The 17,907-nt window shown below is 41.4% G+C and overlaps 1 protein-coding gene across 4 annotated transcripts; it reads right to left on the reverse strand.

Annotated features, from left to right (window-relative positions):
• Window positions 1-1,414: 1,414 nt before the first annotated feature.
• Window positions 1,415-17,571, reverse strand: VNN2 (vanin 2). Of its 4 annotated transcripts, none has more exons than XM_006188451.3 (8): window positions 17,464-17,571; window positions 11,789-12,020; window positions 11,537-11,667; window positions 7,798-7,990; window positions 6,315-6,603; window positions 4,705-5,078; window positions 3,829-3,999; window positions 1,415-2,050 (listed from the first exon to the last, which is right to left on the reverse strand). In XM_006188451.3, the coding sequence occupies exons 2-8, from the start codon at window positions 11,999-12,001 to the stop codon at window positions 1,859-1,861; spliced, it is 1,563 nt and encodes a 520-aa protein (XP_006188513.2). In that variant the 5' UTR covers window positions 12,002-12,020; window positions 17,464-17,571; the 3' UTR covers window positions 1,415-1,858. The 4 variants fall into 4 exon arrangements, with proteins under 4 accessions (XP_006188513.2, XP_014417934.2, XP_014417933.2 ...); XM_014562448.2 differs by having other exon boundaries at window positions 11,789-11,860; window positions 17,464-17,522; XM_014562447.2 differs by lacking the exon at window positions 17,464-17,571 and adding an exon at window positions 12,503-12,695.
• Window positions 17,572-17,907: the final 336 nt, after the last annotated feature.

Genomic DNA, 17,907 nt, shown 5'->3' on the forward strand with positions numbered 1-17,907 from the left:
GTCCTGGAACGCCCCCTGCTTATCGAGACCTATGCGGGGCTGATGTCCTTTGTCAACAACGAGGCCAAGCTGGGCTGCTCCATGGCCCGTGGCAAGGTTGGCTTCTAGGTGCCCTGCTCGGGCCCGTCCTGGGGAGCCGGGCAGACGGGACTTGGGGCCTCGGGGCAGCTCCCCTGCTGCTGGCAGGCTCGGGGCCCTCACCTAGGGGTCTGGATGTGATTGGCGGAGTCAAATGAACTGTATACTTCAGCCGGATATTGGACGTCTGGGAACGGGAGCTACAGGCAAAACAAGGTGAATCGGGCCGTCCCTGTCCTGGCCAGTGTCCGTTTCCTAGAACCTCATTTTTCCTGTTTGTCCTGGTGTCTCCATCCAGCTTCCTGCCGTCTTCCCACCCCAGCCCCCAAGCATGTTAGTGATAAACATTGGTGATCCCACTAGGACCCCCCTGCCGGCACCTCAGCTGCGTAGACGATCACACCCAGGGAGGTATCAAGTTCCCCAGTGCCTGTAGTTGCAAATATGTTTATAGTTGGTGTCAAATTTTGTATCTGGAGATTTAATCCATCTTCTTCAAGCGAATACAAAAGAAGCCAGCAGAGGTGAGCTCAGCAAGAGAGCCTGCCTTTCAGCTCCTGAATGAGCAGTTGCTTTTGTGTAAATATGTGTTTGACCTAAAGTCACACTTTTTCTAAAATTAATCTACATTGTGTTAATAATACTCACAATATCTTCCCCAGGCCCAAAAAGGTTTGCAGAAAATCATTTTAAAACCAGTTATTAGTTTGAAAGAGTGAAAAAAAAAAGAACTGTCCCTTAGAATCTATGAGGAGATCCTTGCTTGTATCTCCCTCACACCAGTGGTTTAGAGTCAGGAGTTGATTGTCAGTCAACACTGAAACTTCTGGAAGTGAACTGTCATTGCCCAAGAGTCATGGTATATATTGCAAAACCATTGCATAATGTCTCACTTCTTCAAGAGAAACCTGGCAAATCTGAAGTGTTTCATATTTTATGAAGAGATAAAAGAACACACAATTTTGATGATTATGTGATTTGGACTATTTACATACATGTACATTCATCACCACTGAAAAACAGACTATTCAATGTTGAAAATAGTGTTACCATGAACAGTCATGGTCTTTGTGTTGTGGGGTTTGTGTCTGTTAAGCTTCACCACAGCCTTCAGGTAGGACTGTTTGGGGCTATGGAGTCCCTGGGCCAGGTACCTGGACTAGCCGTCATTTCTTCTAGGATGTCTCAAAACAACTTTCATCATTAATATAAAGTTCAACCTTGGGGTTTATGTTTCCAGTGAAACTCCGTTGAGTTTATGTTTCCATCTGATTAGAAAGTAAAGTCCACCGCCTCCCACCTCCACACCCCCTGCTTATTAGCACAGAAAACTAGGTGAGTTCAAATCATCTTTAATGTCAAATGGAATTCACAATTCACTCTCAGTTCCCGTTATTACTGCTCTCTTCAAAGGCCACTGCTATATTTACAACGTCTGTGAAGCTCTTCCCTCTGCTCTCACTCACACACACAGGTACACACAAAGTTACACAGCAAATAAGGTTGGAGCTAGGATTTAATCCTCATCTACCTGACCCAATCATCATCAATTACACCATTATACCATACTGCATTATTTCAGCGTTGCCACAAAAGAGGCAAAATTACCATAACACTTAAAAATAATCCTTGATTAGAAAAAATACACATATTTGGAAATCATTGGTCTATACTATTGAGCTGGCCATTCAAAGTTTCTTGGTAAACTTGGGAACCTGTTGAACACATTTCACAATCATATATTGGTACAATGCAGCGGTGAATGTGGTAAAGCAATGTCTTATACCATCACAGTATTTTGTAAAGCTATGATCATTAATGATGTGAATATTAACAGGTAAGTTGTTGCTGCGTTGCTGGTCCCACCTGAGATGGAGAGTGCGTCTTTAGTGTACCACCTCCCAAACAGTGACACTGTTAGGATAGGCTCAGATAATCCATTCTTGTTTACCAAACGCCCATCATTTAGAACCTAAAGAAAATGTGGGAAAAGTATAGTCAACTTGATTGAAATATACATTACAAGTAGACTCATGATTTTGAAACCGCCCTAGATAATATGGTTGATCAAGTAGGTTGCTAGGTAAGGGGGTTGAGGGTTGGGAATCTGGAGAATAGGTAGGAAAGGTAAGGGACAGCTGTTTTATATGTAATGAAGACTGGAATCATTCCAGAAGGTGCAATAATTGAATTTCAACAATGAAATGTAACCTTAATGAAAAGTCAGAAATCATCAGTAGCAAAGATTTCTGAAGTCCAATTATGTGCAAGATAACCAGGAGCCCGAGGAGTACAAATAACACCCTTTCCTCACGAAGCTTAAAGGTTAATGGTGAAACTGAGCAGACCTTCCTGCACTCCCTTCTCTCACTTCCTTGAATTAGCCCCAGACACTTTCAACTCACCTAGACTTATTTTTGCCAGTGTAGCCAACTTTTAACTGCTGGATTTCAGTTCCAGACCCCTTACTTCAGATCTGATCATGATTTTCTCTAGTTGGCATTTAAGCTTTTATTCCAGCCTCAATTTGCTCATGAGATTCTGCCTAACTGGGTTCTATGGCAGCCAAGGATTCCCATTCTCTGAGTTTCCCAGCCTTAAGGATACAGCAGATGTTAAACTGTTGTCCCAGAATCAAATACTTCCATAAGGATGACATATTTCAATGTAACACTACAGGCAGACACAGACGTAGGACCATGGCAATCTACAATTTTAAAGATTTCCTTGCTTGATGCCTTGGATTAATTAGCCTAGATCTTATTTTTCTTTTATTAAAAAAATGCAGTGATTTCACTTTAGTTACTGAAACTCCACCACTGTTTGCCACAGTTCAGTGAAGACATGAACGTCCAAATTTGTGGAGAATGTGTGTGTGTGTGTGTGTGTGTGTTTCTGTGCCATGTACTAACTAGGATATGAACCCGCAGAAGCTTAATTTTAATTTGAGATCAGTTTAATTTGTGGATTAATTGATTATGGCCACTGTGATTTGTGAAATAAATATCGGATTTTCTGTTTGTCTCCACACGTGACAAAAAGAAATTAAAAATCTGTGAGTAAATATTCTTCAACGAATGGTGCCTCAGGCACCGAGGTTCTAGGTATCTTACTGTGTTATTCCAACAAAGTGTCATCACTTTAGAATTAGTTGCTATAAATTACAAAAGTGGCCAAAAAATTTCTCCCTTTTTTATCCAAACCCACAGCAGTATGATTTCACAGTTCTTCCCATTGAGAGTTCCGCATCATTTATTACTCCACCCTTTAAATCTACATTAGTCATGCGACTGGCTTTCGTGGTTGAGACATTTGCAAACATGGTGCAAGCAGAGACTTGAAATGAACTTGTTTATTGTGTCTTTCCCTATTTGTGCTCTTGGACTCCCTTATCTAACATGTGTACAAGCCCTGCTTGCTGGAAGGTGAGGGACCACAGACAGAGAATGGCCCCAATCTCCCAGCTCATCACAAACCAACCAGCCCCAACTCACCCACCTGCTAGCAGCAGATGCATGTATGAATCCAGCCAAGATCAACCAAGCCCCTTCTAGTCTAGAAGAACAACCTAGCTACACTCAGTTCACATTGCCAACCACAAAATCAGGGCTAAAGAAATGGTTATTGTGTAAAGCCGTGAAGTTTTACGGAAGTTTGCTACACAGCAAAAGTTAACAGATACAGCTGTCATAGCCTGTTTTACGTAACTTCAGACCAGATAAAATGAAAACACTCTTAAAATTCTCCTACCTCAAATTTTCCAGGTGCCAGATGGATATTAGTAAGTAGCACTTCAGGAAAAACATACTCTGTTCCAAATGTGCCACTTAGGGAGAACATTTCAAATCTTGTCAGAGCAGTTTCTACTGGCTGTCCACAAGTCGTCAAGTTAGTAGATTTGCATTTCACCAGGGTGCATACCTGTGTGGAACAGGTGCAGATAAAATGCAATGCCTGGAATCTAAGTAACTTGTACTAGAACAGTTGACTCAGTTTATAACCATAGCAAAGTAAATATTTTTCTCCATTTGATAAAGGGATTTGGATCATGTTTCTTTTAATTACCTGCTTTGTTGGAAACGGCAAATGATTAAGAACCAACCCTCATTTCCTGGATAACTAATGGATTGAAAGAAGCCAGGTTAAAACTAGGTTTGTAATAAGAAAGAAAAAAATCTGACTCCATATTAATTGTTTCTTTTACTTTATCCTTTGAATTCTATTGCTTTTGCTACACGTTAATCACTAAAGGGATGTTGCCTATAAGCTTAATTTACACATAATGGCCCATCTCTGGGAACCCTGCCCCATAGGAACTAAACATTAAGCTAAAATACCTTTGTTTAGCTCACAGGAAACATCCTGACCAGGCCCACCTGTGAATGGCTGCAGGAAAGAAGAAATGAATGCATCCCCTCCAGAGTCTGATTGAAACCAGGACTTTACCCCCTCCCCTTTTAGTATTAAAAAAAAAGCCTGAATTTTCCCTCAAGGAAGGTGGTTTTTTGGGAACAATGCATGGAGTCCTGCCAAGAAAAAGCACTTAGTTCCGGGGGACAAATATGAAAAGTTAACCCTGGAATTTACTGGCACCTAAATATTCCCCTTCACTTGAGCTGAGATTACCTGCCAATATTCACTTCTCCTTCGGCCATGAAGTCCTGTAAAAGCTCCTAGCACATACACTTCATTCTCCTCTTTTCCCAGCATTCTGTAGCTTAAATGACAGCAGAGCTCTTTTTGACAGACTGTCAGGTTTCCTGCATTTTCAAAGAGCTCTGTGAAGTTGAACTCATCCCGGGAAATAAATCCCCCAAAAGTGTGCTTCTGTACTGGGAATGGTTTGATGGTTGTGGCATAGGCGCTCCAATTCACGGCTGTTGGGTAGGTCGGAGAGATTCGGGGATGCGAGTCCACCTCTGCAAGGAGAAGCTTTCCCAACTCTGTTTCCTTATCATAATAATAGACCTTGGGAGAGTGTGGTGCATAGATACCGCTGCCTGAGAACAAAAGACAAGAATTTAGAAAACAAACAAACCAACCCAACACTGCCAATTTCCGCATCAGAATTGGGCATGTGGTCATGTCACAAGGTTAGTCATGATAAGACAGCACAAAGGCACTGAACACCTGAGTACTTCCCTGTCCTCTACTGGAGGAGATTCAAATATATGATCAGTGGTCTCATTTCAAATAAGCTTTGAATAAAATACAATACAATATGTTAGCATTATGGAAAGTTAAGCCAAATATTAAAATCTTTGAATTCAGGAGGTCCTGAAATGTAGGGAAGGTAATGCAAATTTTTCCCCTATCCTTCACTGTGGTGGTTTTCAAATAGATCCAAAAATTCTTCAACACTCCTCTCTCCAATGGGTAGATCTAATTCCTTTCTCCCTGAGTGTGGGCTTGACTTAGTGACATACGGCACAAATAGAATATGGTAGAAGTGATAGTTTGTGACTAGTCATAAAGGGCAATGCATATTTCCTCTCTCTTTCTCTCTCATCACTTGCTCTGGGGGAGGCCAGCTGCCATGCAGTGAAGAAACATCACACAACCCTGTGGAGAGATCCGTGTGGCAAGAAATGAGGGTCTCTTGCTAACAGAGGGAATAACCACATGAGTGAGCCATCCTGGAAGTGGAAGCAGACCTGCCAGCCCCAGTCAAGCCTTCACATGACTGTTAGCTCAGCCAAAAACTTGATGTACCCGAAAGAGATGGCCTGAGCCAGAACTACGCAGCTAAGGCACTCCCTCATTCCTGACCAACACCAGCTGTGAGATAATAAATGTTTGCTGTTTTAAGCCACTTTCACATTTTAGAGTAATTTGTTAGACAGTGACGTGTCAATAATGCACTCCTCTGCCTTCACCCATTGTAGAGCACATCTCGTTCAGTTTCCTGCTTAGCCACCTACTAGCTGGCGGCCTTTGGCAAGTTACTTGTGCTTTTTGTGTCTCAGTTTTCTGCAAATTGGAATGAAAATACTCAGCCCATACATAGAGTTGTGAGGATAAATGAAATAATACACACAAAAGTCTAAACACAGCCATAGCTGTTATAATCTAGCACTAGCTATTGTATGTGTGTGTGTGTGTGTGTGTGTGTGAGAAAGGATACAAACATAGTGAGAATTCCCAACAAAGAACAAAAAATTTCAAGTCATATCTGAAACATTAGTTTCTCTGCATTTAGAAACATGATTGGCATACCTCATCTGGTCATGAATTACCTGTCATTCTTAGGCTGACGTGATGTGTGTTGGCCACCAAAAGATTAACTCCCATGCCCATAGCCCAGGCTGAATGGAATTCAATAGCTGTCAAAAGGGGCAAAACATTCATCCACGCTGTGGGAAACAATACGGTGTCCACCTGGAAATCTTTCACCAGGGTCACAGCAGGATCATGGAAGAGTATATCGAAGCACGTGAAAATGCCAAACCTTCCGAAGGTGGTGTTGAAAGTCACCACCTCTGGCTTTTCAGGGACATCAAACTGAGGCTCAGAGTAGAGGTGGTACTGTAACAAATGCACAGGATAAAACCAGGAAAGGCTTGTTTATTGAAGAGATGACTCATGAAAACCCTCCGAGGTTAGTAATTTTGAGATTTGGCTATGCTCAACAGCAGGGATTCTATAGATGGTGGATGCATCTGGTGGTTGGAAGTTAATTTCCAAGGAAAACAGAGAAAAATAGTGTCTGTCTGTCTGTCTGTCTCTCTCCATCCCACCCTCCCTCTCTCAATTAGGAGCCAATTACCACCTCATAAATCCCAAATACTACGTGCTTCTTGAAATATGAAGACATACATCATTCTTCTTCGAGTCCCTGATACATAGAAACATAATAGATGCTCAATAAATACCAGTTAATCTGATGAGAGATGCCATCTCCCTCCCTGCAGTGATCCATCCAAAGTAATCTCAGGGACTCTTACCTAGCTTTCAAAATTGTTGTTGAAAATAAATGTTTTATTTAATTCTCTCTGATTCCTTGGAGGTAAACTTGAGAAACTAACCTAGTCTAATATAATAATCAGGGTCAACAGCTTAATGAAATGATTTGCAAAGTAGGAAAGGCAAAGGGTTGGGAGCAATACTATTAAAACATTTCTCTCAGCTAGTGAGGGGGGAGGATATGGTTCACTATAGAGTGTGTGCTTAGCATGCAAGAGGTCCTGGGTTCAATCCCTAGTACTTCCATCAATCAATCAATCAATCAATCAATCAATCAATCCTAATTACCTTCCCTCACCACCCCCAAAAAGACAAAACCAACTAAAATTTCTCTCTCAGTTTATTTTCTACTTAAACATTTCAAAAGAATTTGAAATCTACTGGCATTTTAAGAACTGATAAACAAAAACACTCTTATCAGATCCACATGGGTCACAAACTGTTCCAAGGTACCCTGAAGGAACAGTGAGAGCATCTCAATTTAAGATGACCTAGGTCGTCACTAGCTCACCCACATCTGTGACCTGTGCCACCCTGCACTTTATCGGGCCTGGTTAAGTGGATTGACCAACTATGCTACCAGGTTAACTAGATCAATATTTACAGAATGGAAGAGTAGCTTGAAATGATTCTTGCAAAGAGAGTGCCTTAAAAAATGATACCACTTCGAAAACAAGAAAATGGAAGCCCTGACATTAAACACAGCATTCACCCCCCTCGCAGCAGGCTCTACTTCACACACACAGCCCCTCTTACCTTATGGTAACGTGCCACCAGCTTTCCCTGTGTATCATACACTACGTTGGTGTTGTATTGGTAATAGCCACTAGGAGGGCACGTGGAGCCCCTGGAATTACATGGCTTTTTGTCCCCAATATTCGCCAAGACATAGATAGAGTTGTTCTTGGCCAGGCAGCTGAGTCTTACTTGTACTGGTGTGTGACCAAATCTAAATCAAATTTTAATGAAGACATGTCAGTAAGTCAGACAGAGGAAGACAAACACTATATGATCTCACTTATATATGGAATCTAAAAAAGTCAAACTTGCAGAAACACAAACTAGAATGGCGGTTACCAAGGCCTGGAGTTTGGGGGCTGGGGAGGGTTTGTTCAAGGGTACAAACTTGCAACTAAGAGATAAATGAGTCCCAGAGATTGAATGTATAGCAGTGATTATAGTCAACAATACTGTATCCTAAACTTCAAAGCACATATAAAATGAGATCTTAATTGTTCTCACACAATAAAGGAATGGCAATTATGTGACATGATAGAGATGCTATTTAGAAGTCACAAATTATACTTAAACTTGAAGTTTTTTCCACATCTTTTCTACTGCTGCAGCAATTCGTTATTCACTCTCCTGCATTAACGGTGGTCACCTCTCTACCGGATCATTCCATCAACGTGCAAGTATGCTCTAGTACTTCTCATCTTTAAAAAAATAAAAAATAAAAACCTCTCTTGACTCCACATGCCCCTCTAATTTATGCTCCATACCTCAGGTCCCTTTTAAAGTAAAGCAAAACTTCCTGAAAGAGCTGGCCATCTTGCTACCCTCAGCCCATCCTCTCCCTTTCTCTTTTGAAGCACTAGGATCAGGTTTCATTTCTTACCATCCCACCCGACAACTCTTACCAATGCCGATGATGACATCCGCATCTTGCCTGGTCTCATCCTACTTACCTGCGGCATCCACACAGTTAATTACATCCTCCTCCCAGAAACACTTCACCTTGCTCATTGGACCCCACCCTCTCATTCTCCTCCTCACTGGGTGCTTTCCTTCACCGCCTTTTCAGGTTCCTCCTCATCTCCTCTGATTGTAAACATTGGAATTTCCTACAGCTCAAGCCTTAAAGCTTTCCTCTTCTCTAACTCACTTCATAGGTAAACTCATCATGGTGTTAAAAAAAACCATCTATATGCAGACTCCTGACTTTCTATCTCCAGCTCTGACCTCGCCTTTCATGCCAGATTTGTATACGCAACTGCAAAGGTGATATATCCACTTGGATATCTAAAGGGCAACTCAAACTTCAGATGCACAAAATTGATCCCCTGAGTTCCATCCCAGACTTGCTAGTCCTTCTGCACTCCTGAATCAAAGCAGTACCCTATGTGGGCTTCCCAAGACAGACCACCCCACATCTTCTGCCTGCCTCTTGTTTGTAGAAAAGCTTTAGTCTCTTAGGCACTCCCTGAGTCGCAAAAGGCTGGCTCAAGAGTTAATGATTATAAGAATGTAAACACATAGCAACAAAAAATAACAGTTGGATCAGGAGAACTTGTAATAATTTAAACAATAGATCAGTCATGTAGCAGAATCACAGAATCTGTTGTTCCTCCCTGAACTACATAGATAATAATGTCTGACGCACTCCTGAGTTGTTTTGCAGATACTGACCCACTGACCCCAGATGGAAGAAGTCAACTGCATGATGACCATGAGTACAAGCTCCCAGATCAGGTGGAGCCTGAAGATTGATGATTTAACCCCTGTGACATCACCATGCAACCTCACTGTCAACCAGAGAATTGTGCAAGAGCTGGACATGTACCCTGTGACACTCTCCCTCACCTTGCCTTAAAAACCCTTCCCTGAAATCCATCAGGGAATTCAAGTCTTTTGAGCATTAGCCACCCATTCTCCTTGCTGAGCCTTATAATAAATGCTACATTTTTCTTCACCACAACCCAGTGTCAGTAGATTGGCTTCGCTGCATGTGGGTGAGCAGACCCAAGTTTAGTTCGGTAACACTCCCTTATGTCTGTAAATGGCAATTCCATGCCTCCAATTGCTCAAGCTTATAACTTGGGAGTCACTCTTGATGCTTGTCTTTCTCTCATAACCCCAAACATAATCTGGCAACAAATCCTGTCACCTTGACATCTGAACAGATCTATAATCTGGCCACTTCTTACCACCTCCATCTCTTTCATCCTGGTTCTAGTCCTCACCAGCTCTAACCAGGATGATTACAATAGCTTCCTAATGGTCTCCCTGCCTTGCCTTCAAGACCCTACGTGATCTATACCACCCCACAACGTGGCACCTTCTGACCTTATCTTTCAGTTTCCCTCCCTGGCCAACACACAAAGCCATACTCACTCAAAGCTCCATAATCAACCTAAATAAAAGAATAAAACAATAGATCAAACACATCATCTCACCCAAGCATCCCTTCCCCCAACTCTTATCCCCAAAGGACATTCTATATAATGAGTGAGTTTGTTTACATCTATCTTCTCCCACTAGAATATTCATAAGCCATGGGGAGGGCAAAAACTTTGTTTTATTAGGTGCTATATCCCATATATTCTTAGTATCTGGCACACAGTCGATGCTCAGAAAAGAATCATTAAATGAATTAAATGTGACTCTATTGGGTGACAATGCAAGCCCATTTTCTGTCCAGATGTGTTCCTTCTAGCTTAGAGTCATGAGAGAGGTATTTACTAACCATATAGGATAAACCTCTCCCCCACCCATTGCTAGTTTCCACAGCTACTATGACATTTAACTAACCCATAAATTTGCAACCTTTGTTGTTTTTAACAGGAAATCCAGAACTTAATCTTACTGTAAGATGACAAACAAATGGGTTGTCCCAATTCTCAAAACCTCTAGGTAGAGCAAATGTCCAGCTATTGCCTCTCTTCTGCACACACAAAAAAAGGTTCTTACAAACACGACTGAAAGCATTAAGCTCAGAACAGGAAGGATCAGAAGATGAAACTGTTGTCTGTCGTGTAACCCGATACTCTCCTCCTTGTGTAGTTAGTCTCTCTGGAGCTAAGAAAAGCCATTTTCTGAGAACCCTTATATCAACTTCAAGACACAGAATGAGTGTGAGTGAGAGACTTTTTACTGCAAGTATACAAGTGTGCAATCTGTACCTCAATACTTCATCTTAGCAGATGGTAGGATTTATATATTTACACACACACATATATACACACATATATTTAAATATTTTATATTAGAAAGTTTCTAGATTATTTTTTCCCAGGAAAATTAGTTTCATGAGCCTAAGAAAATGTACAGTTTCAAAGCATAAAGTCTCATGATCCACCAGAAGGTACGTTGTGAGGTCTTTCTGCCTGGGACACAGATTCTGGAGCAGAGAGACTCCATGAAATCAAAATATGGTGCCTTCAATAGAGACCTTGGAATATCTTTCAATTACAATGTACTGTTCACTTCAGAAATTAATTTACTACTTATTTCCATCAGATCCTCTTCCCCTTAGTTTCTAATCCTAGTAACAAATGTCTTACTTATACATTTTGTCTAAATTTTATATTCAATTATAAATAATTGTTAAATGGTATCTAAGTGTAATTTTTTAATCTAATGGGTGCCAAGGGATATATAGCAATACCAAGCACCACATGCATGATCATTCAGGATTTATCATTTTGCTGTGGTGAACATGCACATTTTAGAGAATCACAGCACCTTCACACAAACAATTAGGATCCTAAGATACCTGTGGGGTTGTTGACATGGAATCCAGTTCACCTGAGGGTCTGGGATATACTCAAGATAAGGGAAAATGGTTTCCCGGGTAAATTTCCAGCCATAAATGGCATCTTCAGGAGTCACAATAATTTGAGCACCCTGTTCAAAACAAGTTAAAACAAAATTATTTCACTGTGTATATTGACAATTCACCACCCCAGTCTTCCACCAGCTTTCATGCCCCTCTCATAAATGATGATGAGCAGAAATAAAAGCATACCTGCTCAGCTGCCTGCTTAATTGCTTTCTCCAGAATATCCATATTCTTGTTCATGAGGAGCAAGGCATCATCCTGAGAAACAGGTGTTTCTGTGTTATTTGGCAAAATGACAGCATGTTCATACACTGCAGCTCTAAAAGTATCCAGAGCACTGACATGCAGGATAATTTGGGCAAAAACTGCCACGGAGGCTTGAAAAGAGGAAGGGATCATGGCCAAGGTCAAGTGACTTCTGAAAGTGAAAGTAACATTCATGTAGTATTTCTAGAGAGAGGAACATTTATGTAATATATGACTGCCAGCTCTTATTTTGTAATCTTATAAATATTATGCCTGACCACTTTGGAGGGAAAAAAAAATTTCAGTTCCATGAATGCAGTCAAATAGTACTACAAGGATTGTACAGCATGTACTATTGATAAGATTCAACATCAAATTTCAAAAAAACACACAACTGAAATATAGTACAATTGTACCCTTTTCTTAGTAGACAGAAAGTAGCAACTAAATTAACTCTCATGTGAAAAATCAGAATGCAACAAATTTGATTTATTAAATTACAAAAAGTAGGTAATTTTTTTTTCTGTTCTGTTGAATGATCTACATCATGTTTATTTTTAGAAGAGGAGAAAATTTCAAAAATATTTACTGCTAGGAGAATGCACTAAGACAATACTATGAAAAAAATTCACCCAGATCAACCCTTTGACTTACCTGTTAAAGCCTATGAACATACACTCCATAAACACAAGACTTTGTGTCTGGTTGGCACGTTGCTGCATCCTCAGTGCCCAAAGTACCCGTATTTCAGATACTGTTCCCTAGTGTTTGGCCAGAGGAGGAATCACGAACTTCTACTTAGGGGGCCACAGCCCTTAGGGAACTAAGCTTTCTTCCTCCCTCACTCCCTCCCCTTCCCTCCCTCCCTTCCTACTTTCCTTCCTTTCTTTGGAAATAGATGCAAAGGAAGAGGAAGAAATATCTCAGGATAGTGATCATAAAGCCCATCTCTGTTATAACCCAGTTAAGGTATAATTTTCATTTTTGTTGGAGGAAAATAACCACATAAATGAGTTGTTTCTTTTTAAAACACATACATTATGTGACCTCTGATAACCTCTTCAGACATCCGTATTCTCCCTTCCCCTGTCCTGATCTTAGCACACGTGGGTTTAGTTTTTTGTTTTTGTTTTTTGTTTTTAATCTGGGTCTCTTGGTAAAGTTCGTTTGAATACTTTTAGACAGAGTAGAAGAGTAGAAACAAATAAATAACATTCTTCAATGTTTTCCCTCATACTGAGATAAAATTCTTGACATGGACGAGGTCTAAGGGCTATAAACAAGGTCTACTCATACTTCCTCACTCCTGATTCTAGAATCTTCCCCTGATACCAAGACATCACGCACATTTCTGAGCTCTGGTTCAATGTCTGCACCTAACTGTCAACACTCACTTGCATCTTTTAAGGAACCCAGTGCAAAGTGATCACCTTAAGATCACAGGAGACTCTAAATACTCCATAAATATTTGATTCAACTGATGCCCAGGGAAGACCCTTAAGTTCTTTCATCTCCACAAGTATAACTCAGATTGTGATCTACTTTCTTGTGTTTTAATCTCACCAATTAGTAATATTTCATTATCTCTTTTGCTTGGTAGTTAGGTAGCTGGCGACAATGAACTAACAGTCTGGACGTCTGGAGGGTAGGAACAAAAATGATCGGACAACTAAGATCCATGTTTCCTGGATGTTTTTCTCTCTCTCTGATTATAAACAAGAGAAACAATATTTTGTTTATTAGAGTTTTTCAACTGGAGGGCACAAGGGGAAATGGCTTCTGTTGTGAAGTCAAAGTCATCAAGTTCCCTTTTTTTTCTCTGCAGCATTTAAAAATTGTCTCACCAAAAAAAAAAAAAAAATTGTCTCACCAAAAAACAGAATGTGAGGAACAAAGATAATTGCATGGAAGACTCGGATGCTAGTAAATGAAATGGCAATTTCAATATGGAAAGATGTGTGAGATATAAAGGAAAAGTAAATGATCTTTATAAATATTTGCCATAGAGGCAGCTAATATTGTTTTAAATCTTCAGCAGTAAAAGACCAAAATTCAGGACATGGAACTTCAAGTGTTCACATTTTCATGCTCATAAAGGTGACTGATTAAGTAAGCCTTAATTAACTTCTTTAGTTTAACCCAGTTATAAAATAATGGCCACAGGGAACACTGATTAACTGTAATTTACTGCTAATAGGACCTACTTCCTAATTTACCGATTGATGATTAATGGACTTCATTACAGGGGTGAAAAGCTACAATCAACTCAAAATTATTTGGTCAAAGAGCCACTATTTAAAAAAAAAAACAGACATAGCTCAAATATTTGTTTCTAATTGTGAATCTGCTCATCTCTCAAAGTAGTATTCAGCCGGGCTTGGTTTTTGCAGCTGTAATAAGTAAGAAGAGAGAAATGTAGTTTCGTGCTTTGCATGTGTCTGTGACCCTCTGTTTCTAAAAGTTCAGGCAATCATACCTGCTCTGTCACCTTTGCAGAGTTATTCTGAGAGTCAAAGACACATGAAAGTCCTTCGCAAGATTATGATGGGACGACAATACTTAACAGAAAGGGGAGACAATTTAATAATGTAATCGTCCTGACTGCTTAATATCACTTCATTGTTAAACCCACATCACTACTGTTATTCAGTTAAACAAATCTAGTCTAGTTTGGGGTACTGTGCTGGGGGTGGGATGGGGAGCACAGCACCTGGGCACCAGCTCCTGGACCACGCCCAGCTGAGCACGGCAGACACACATCTGTGGGGTGACGGGGGCACTGCAAGAGCACCGAGACCCCAGAAAGGCAAGAAACAGCTCAGGGCTCTGATCCAGGCTGCCGCGCTTCCTGGTCTGGTCCTCCTCCCAGGTACAAAATGACAAGTGATTCGAGAACAAAGAGTTGGAAATAACATGTTTGGTTATTGACAGCATTTCCTCGTGGTAACAAAGATGACGCATCAAAATAAGTAAGCAAAAGTACTTAGTGGTAAAGAACAATATTTCTGTCCCTGCCCTGCTTGGAGTCTCGAATTTGTCTTCAACCAGACTGTTTGGCGGGGAGGGAGGGTATAGCTCAAGTGGCAGAGCACATGCTTAGCTGGTTTTAATCCCTAGTACCTCCATCAAACAAACAAACAAACAAATAAGCCTAGTTACTCCCTCCGCACCAAAAAAAAAAAAAAAAAAAAAAGACTGTTTGAATCAGCCTTTGAGAAAGGAAATGGCTGCTTGAGCAGAACCAGCTGAACTTTAAGCATCATTTAGTGCCATGTCCCTGCCAGGTGAGGCGCTCCTCTAGCAATGGACTTGAGTGAGTATTCACCTCTTCAAACAGTTCATGAAGCTCAAAAGAGAGAATAATGATTGATCACATCCTGGTGCTCTGGGAATGGACGGAAGGGTTGTGCCATAGGAAGTTGCCAATAGCCACCTGTTTCAGACACCTAGCAAAAGCAGTTTCACGTAGTTCAACTACGCTTCTGCTTTCTCCTTTCGGAAGTTGAGGACTGTGGTGTGCTGAGCTGCAGGAGCTCCTTTGAACCGGCAGCAGGCTCCCCTACTGTCTGCTGGCCCCACTTCCTCAAAGGAGAAACAATAACAAGCTGTCTTCTGGATTTCACTTGCAAATCTTTAACTTTAGCTCTGATCTAACTCTGCCAAAGGTTCTTTGACTTCGCCAACAGAAACTTATAGAAACGTCTCTTGGTGACTGGATGTTTGGGTCCCCCTGCCAAATCCCCAACGTGATGGTATTGGGAGGTGGAGCCTTTGAGAAGGGATTAGATCATGAGGGCCAATCTCTCATCAGTTTGATTCCTGCCCTTATAAAGGAGACGCCAGAGAGCCACCACGCCTTCCCCCATGTGAGGACACAGTGAGGGAACCACGAAGTGGGTCCTACCCAATCAGAATCTGCCAGCCCCTTGATCTTGGACTTCCCAGCCTTCAGAACCATGAGAAAGACATTTCTGTTGTTTTTAAGCCACCTGGTTTGTAGTATTCTGTTGTAGCAGCTTGAACTGACTAAGACAGGTGGATTCCAAGCTTTTGGTAAGTTCAGGACGACTGTCACAACTGACCGAAACCCACAGGAGCTGGGTCAAAGTCATCTGTTGATTTATGTCGGAAGCTGTAGAAACCTGTACTTGAAAGGGTACGATACAAAACTAAAGCTGAAATCTCAGGTACTTACTGGGAAAAAAAAATGAAAAGAAAGATTAAAAGTAGAATATCATCAAGCTGTGGTCCGTTTATTGTTTTTGTCGAGCAATATGAGGGCATCACAATAATAATACTCCTTGTTCACCGTGAGTGGGGATGTGGGAAAGCATGTCTGAGAGCTGAGATGACTGCTTGCGGATTCACTCTGAGGGAAGCCCTCCACTTGCCTGGAGCCTGCCTGCTTCCTTCTCTCCATGGCCTGTGGCTCCTTCAGTCACCCTGGACTTCCTTTTTCTTTTCTTTTTAAAAATTTTAAGGTTTTTTTCCCCATGCATATATTTTTGTTTTTATTTGCTTTTGCTTTTTGTTTGGAGCAGGGGAGGTAATTAGGTTTATTTATTTATTTTGATGGAGGTACTGCGGATTGAACCTAGGACCTTGTGCCTGCTAAGCACGTGCTCTACCACTGAGCTATACCCTTTCCTCGCACCCCTTACTTTGTTTTGGTTTCCTTTCTGGGTGGGCATTAGCTGGCCAGAGGCTTCTGACCCCTTAAGCATCAGGAAAGGGAGTATTTTATCCAAGCCTGGGAATTCTGATTTCTGGGCATTCATGGAGGCCAGGTCACCCAGACCAGATGCAATCACACAGTTTCTACTGAACAAGGACCAAATGGCTAGGAGATGTAACAGAGCAATAGCAGCTGGACATTTTCTAGCCCTTGAGGCCTAAGGTGACTCATGTTTATGTCATATTCTTTCTTTTTAGCACAGGATTCCACTGTAATACATATTCACTCTAGAACTTTCCTCCAGGTAAAGACACCTAAACTCTGTATCAGCATGCATTTAATTATTGTTTGCTTATATGGCATAATTTTTTTCCCACTGTAATAAGAGTCACGATGGTACCGTTAATGGTTAAGGATATGGCCCCTGGGGCCAGAAGAATCCCCGGCTGTGAACCACTCCCTGGTGTGAGAGCAAGTTGTACGTCCTCTCCGGGCCACAGTTTCCCTCACCTGCAAAACGGTGATTATATATGCTGAACAGTCTTTGCTGTGACTATTACTATCTCATGCCCACAAGATGGAAGCCATATTGTGAGGGTGATGCCCAGTGCAGCTGTGACCCAGGTCTTTAAATCTCTCTGGTCAGATCCTCACCTGTTCTTGGCCACCAACTTTTAAAAGAATGTCCATTAGCCTACATGCTCTGTTTTCTTATTGTTCTGGCGCTTTCCACAAAGTCTTTCATGTTTCCTCTCTTCTATGTCAATCTGGCCTGAATGGCTTCTCCTGGAATTACTAACTTCAGGTCCCTTTCTACCAGCTAACCTTGATGGTTCTTCCTCCAGTAGTACCCCAGATTCAGCCTCTGATCAATAGCTCTCCCTGTTTCAGACATCATTCTATTTTCTCAGCCTCACACATACACACACGAAAAACTTACCGAGAAACTGGATTACTGATACGTTGCTGCTGGGAAAGTTGTGAAATGGTACAGCCAGCCACTCTGGAAAAGAGCTTGGGAGTTTCCTTAAAAACTAATCACAGCCCTGCCTCTCCTGAGTGGGAGGGCAGGGTCACATTACCTTCTACATCCTCTCGTTTCCTGTTCCGGAAGAGGACACTTAATGTTCGTGAAGAATTTAGAGGCCCCAGTGTGAGAAGAATTTCTTTATGAGCTGCTGCTTCAGTTTCTCACAGGCTGAGCCATTAACCAAAGTGACTATATGCAAAGACAGAGAAGAAAAGCTGAAGTCTGTGTGTGTCTGCTTTGACCACCCAGAATCTGAATCTTGGGATTTACTAAGCAGAATTCACTTATAGGGAAGATTAACACATACGACGCAGTATCTGCTTGGGACTTCTTGCTCTTCTGATTCAGCTGACC

Source organism: Camelus ferus, chromosome 8, assembly GCF_009834535.1.
Source record: "Camelus ferus isolate YT-003-E chromosome 8, BCGSAC_Cfer_1.0, whole genome shotgun sequence".
Taxonomy (NCBI): domain Eukaryota; kingdom Metazoa; phylum Chordata; class Mammalia; order Artiodactyla; family Camelidae; genus Camelus; species Camelus ferus.

Coding starts and splice junctions, on each gene's coding strand:
- VNN2 (XM_014562447.2), bottom strand. CDS start 12,570: ATGCAGCAACGTGCCAACCAGACACAAAGTCTTGTGTTTATGGAGTGT. Junction 11,668..11,788: donor TTAAGCAGGCAGCTGAGCAG/GTATGCTTTTAT, acceptor TGTTTTGAACAG/GGTGCTCAAATTATTGTGAC. Junction 2,051..3,828: donor TGGCACCTGGAAAATTTGAG/GTAGGAGAATTT, acceptor CATTTTCTTTAG/GTTCTAAATGATGGGCGTTT.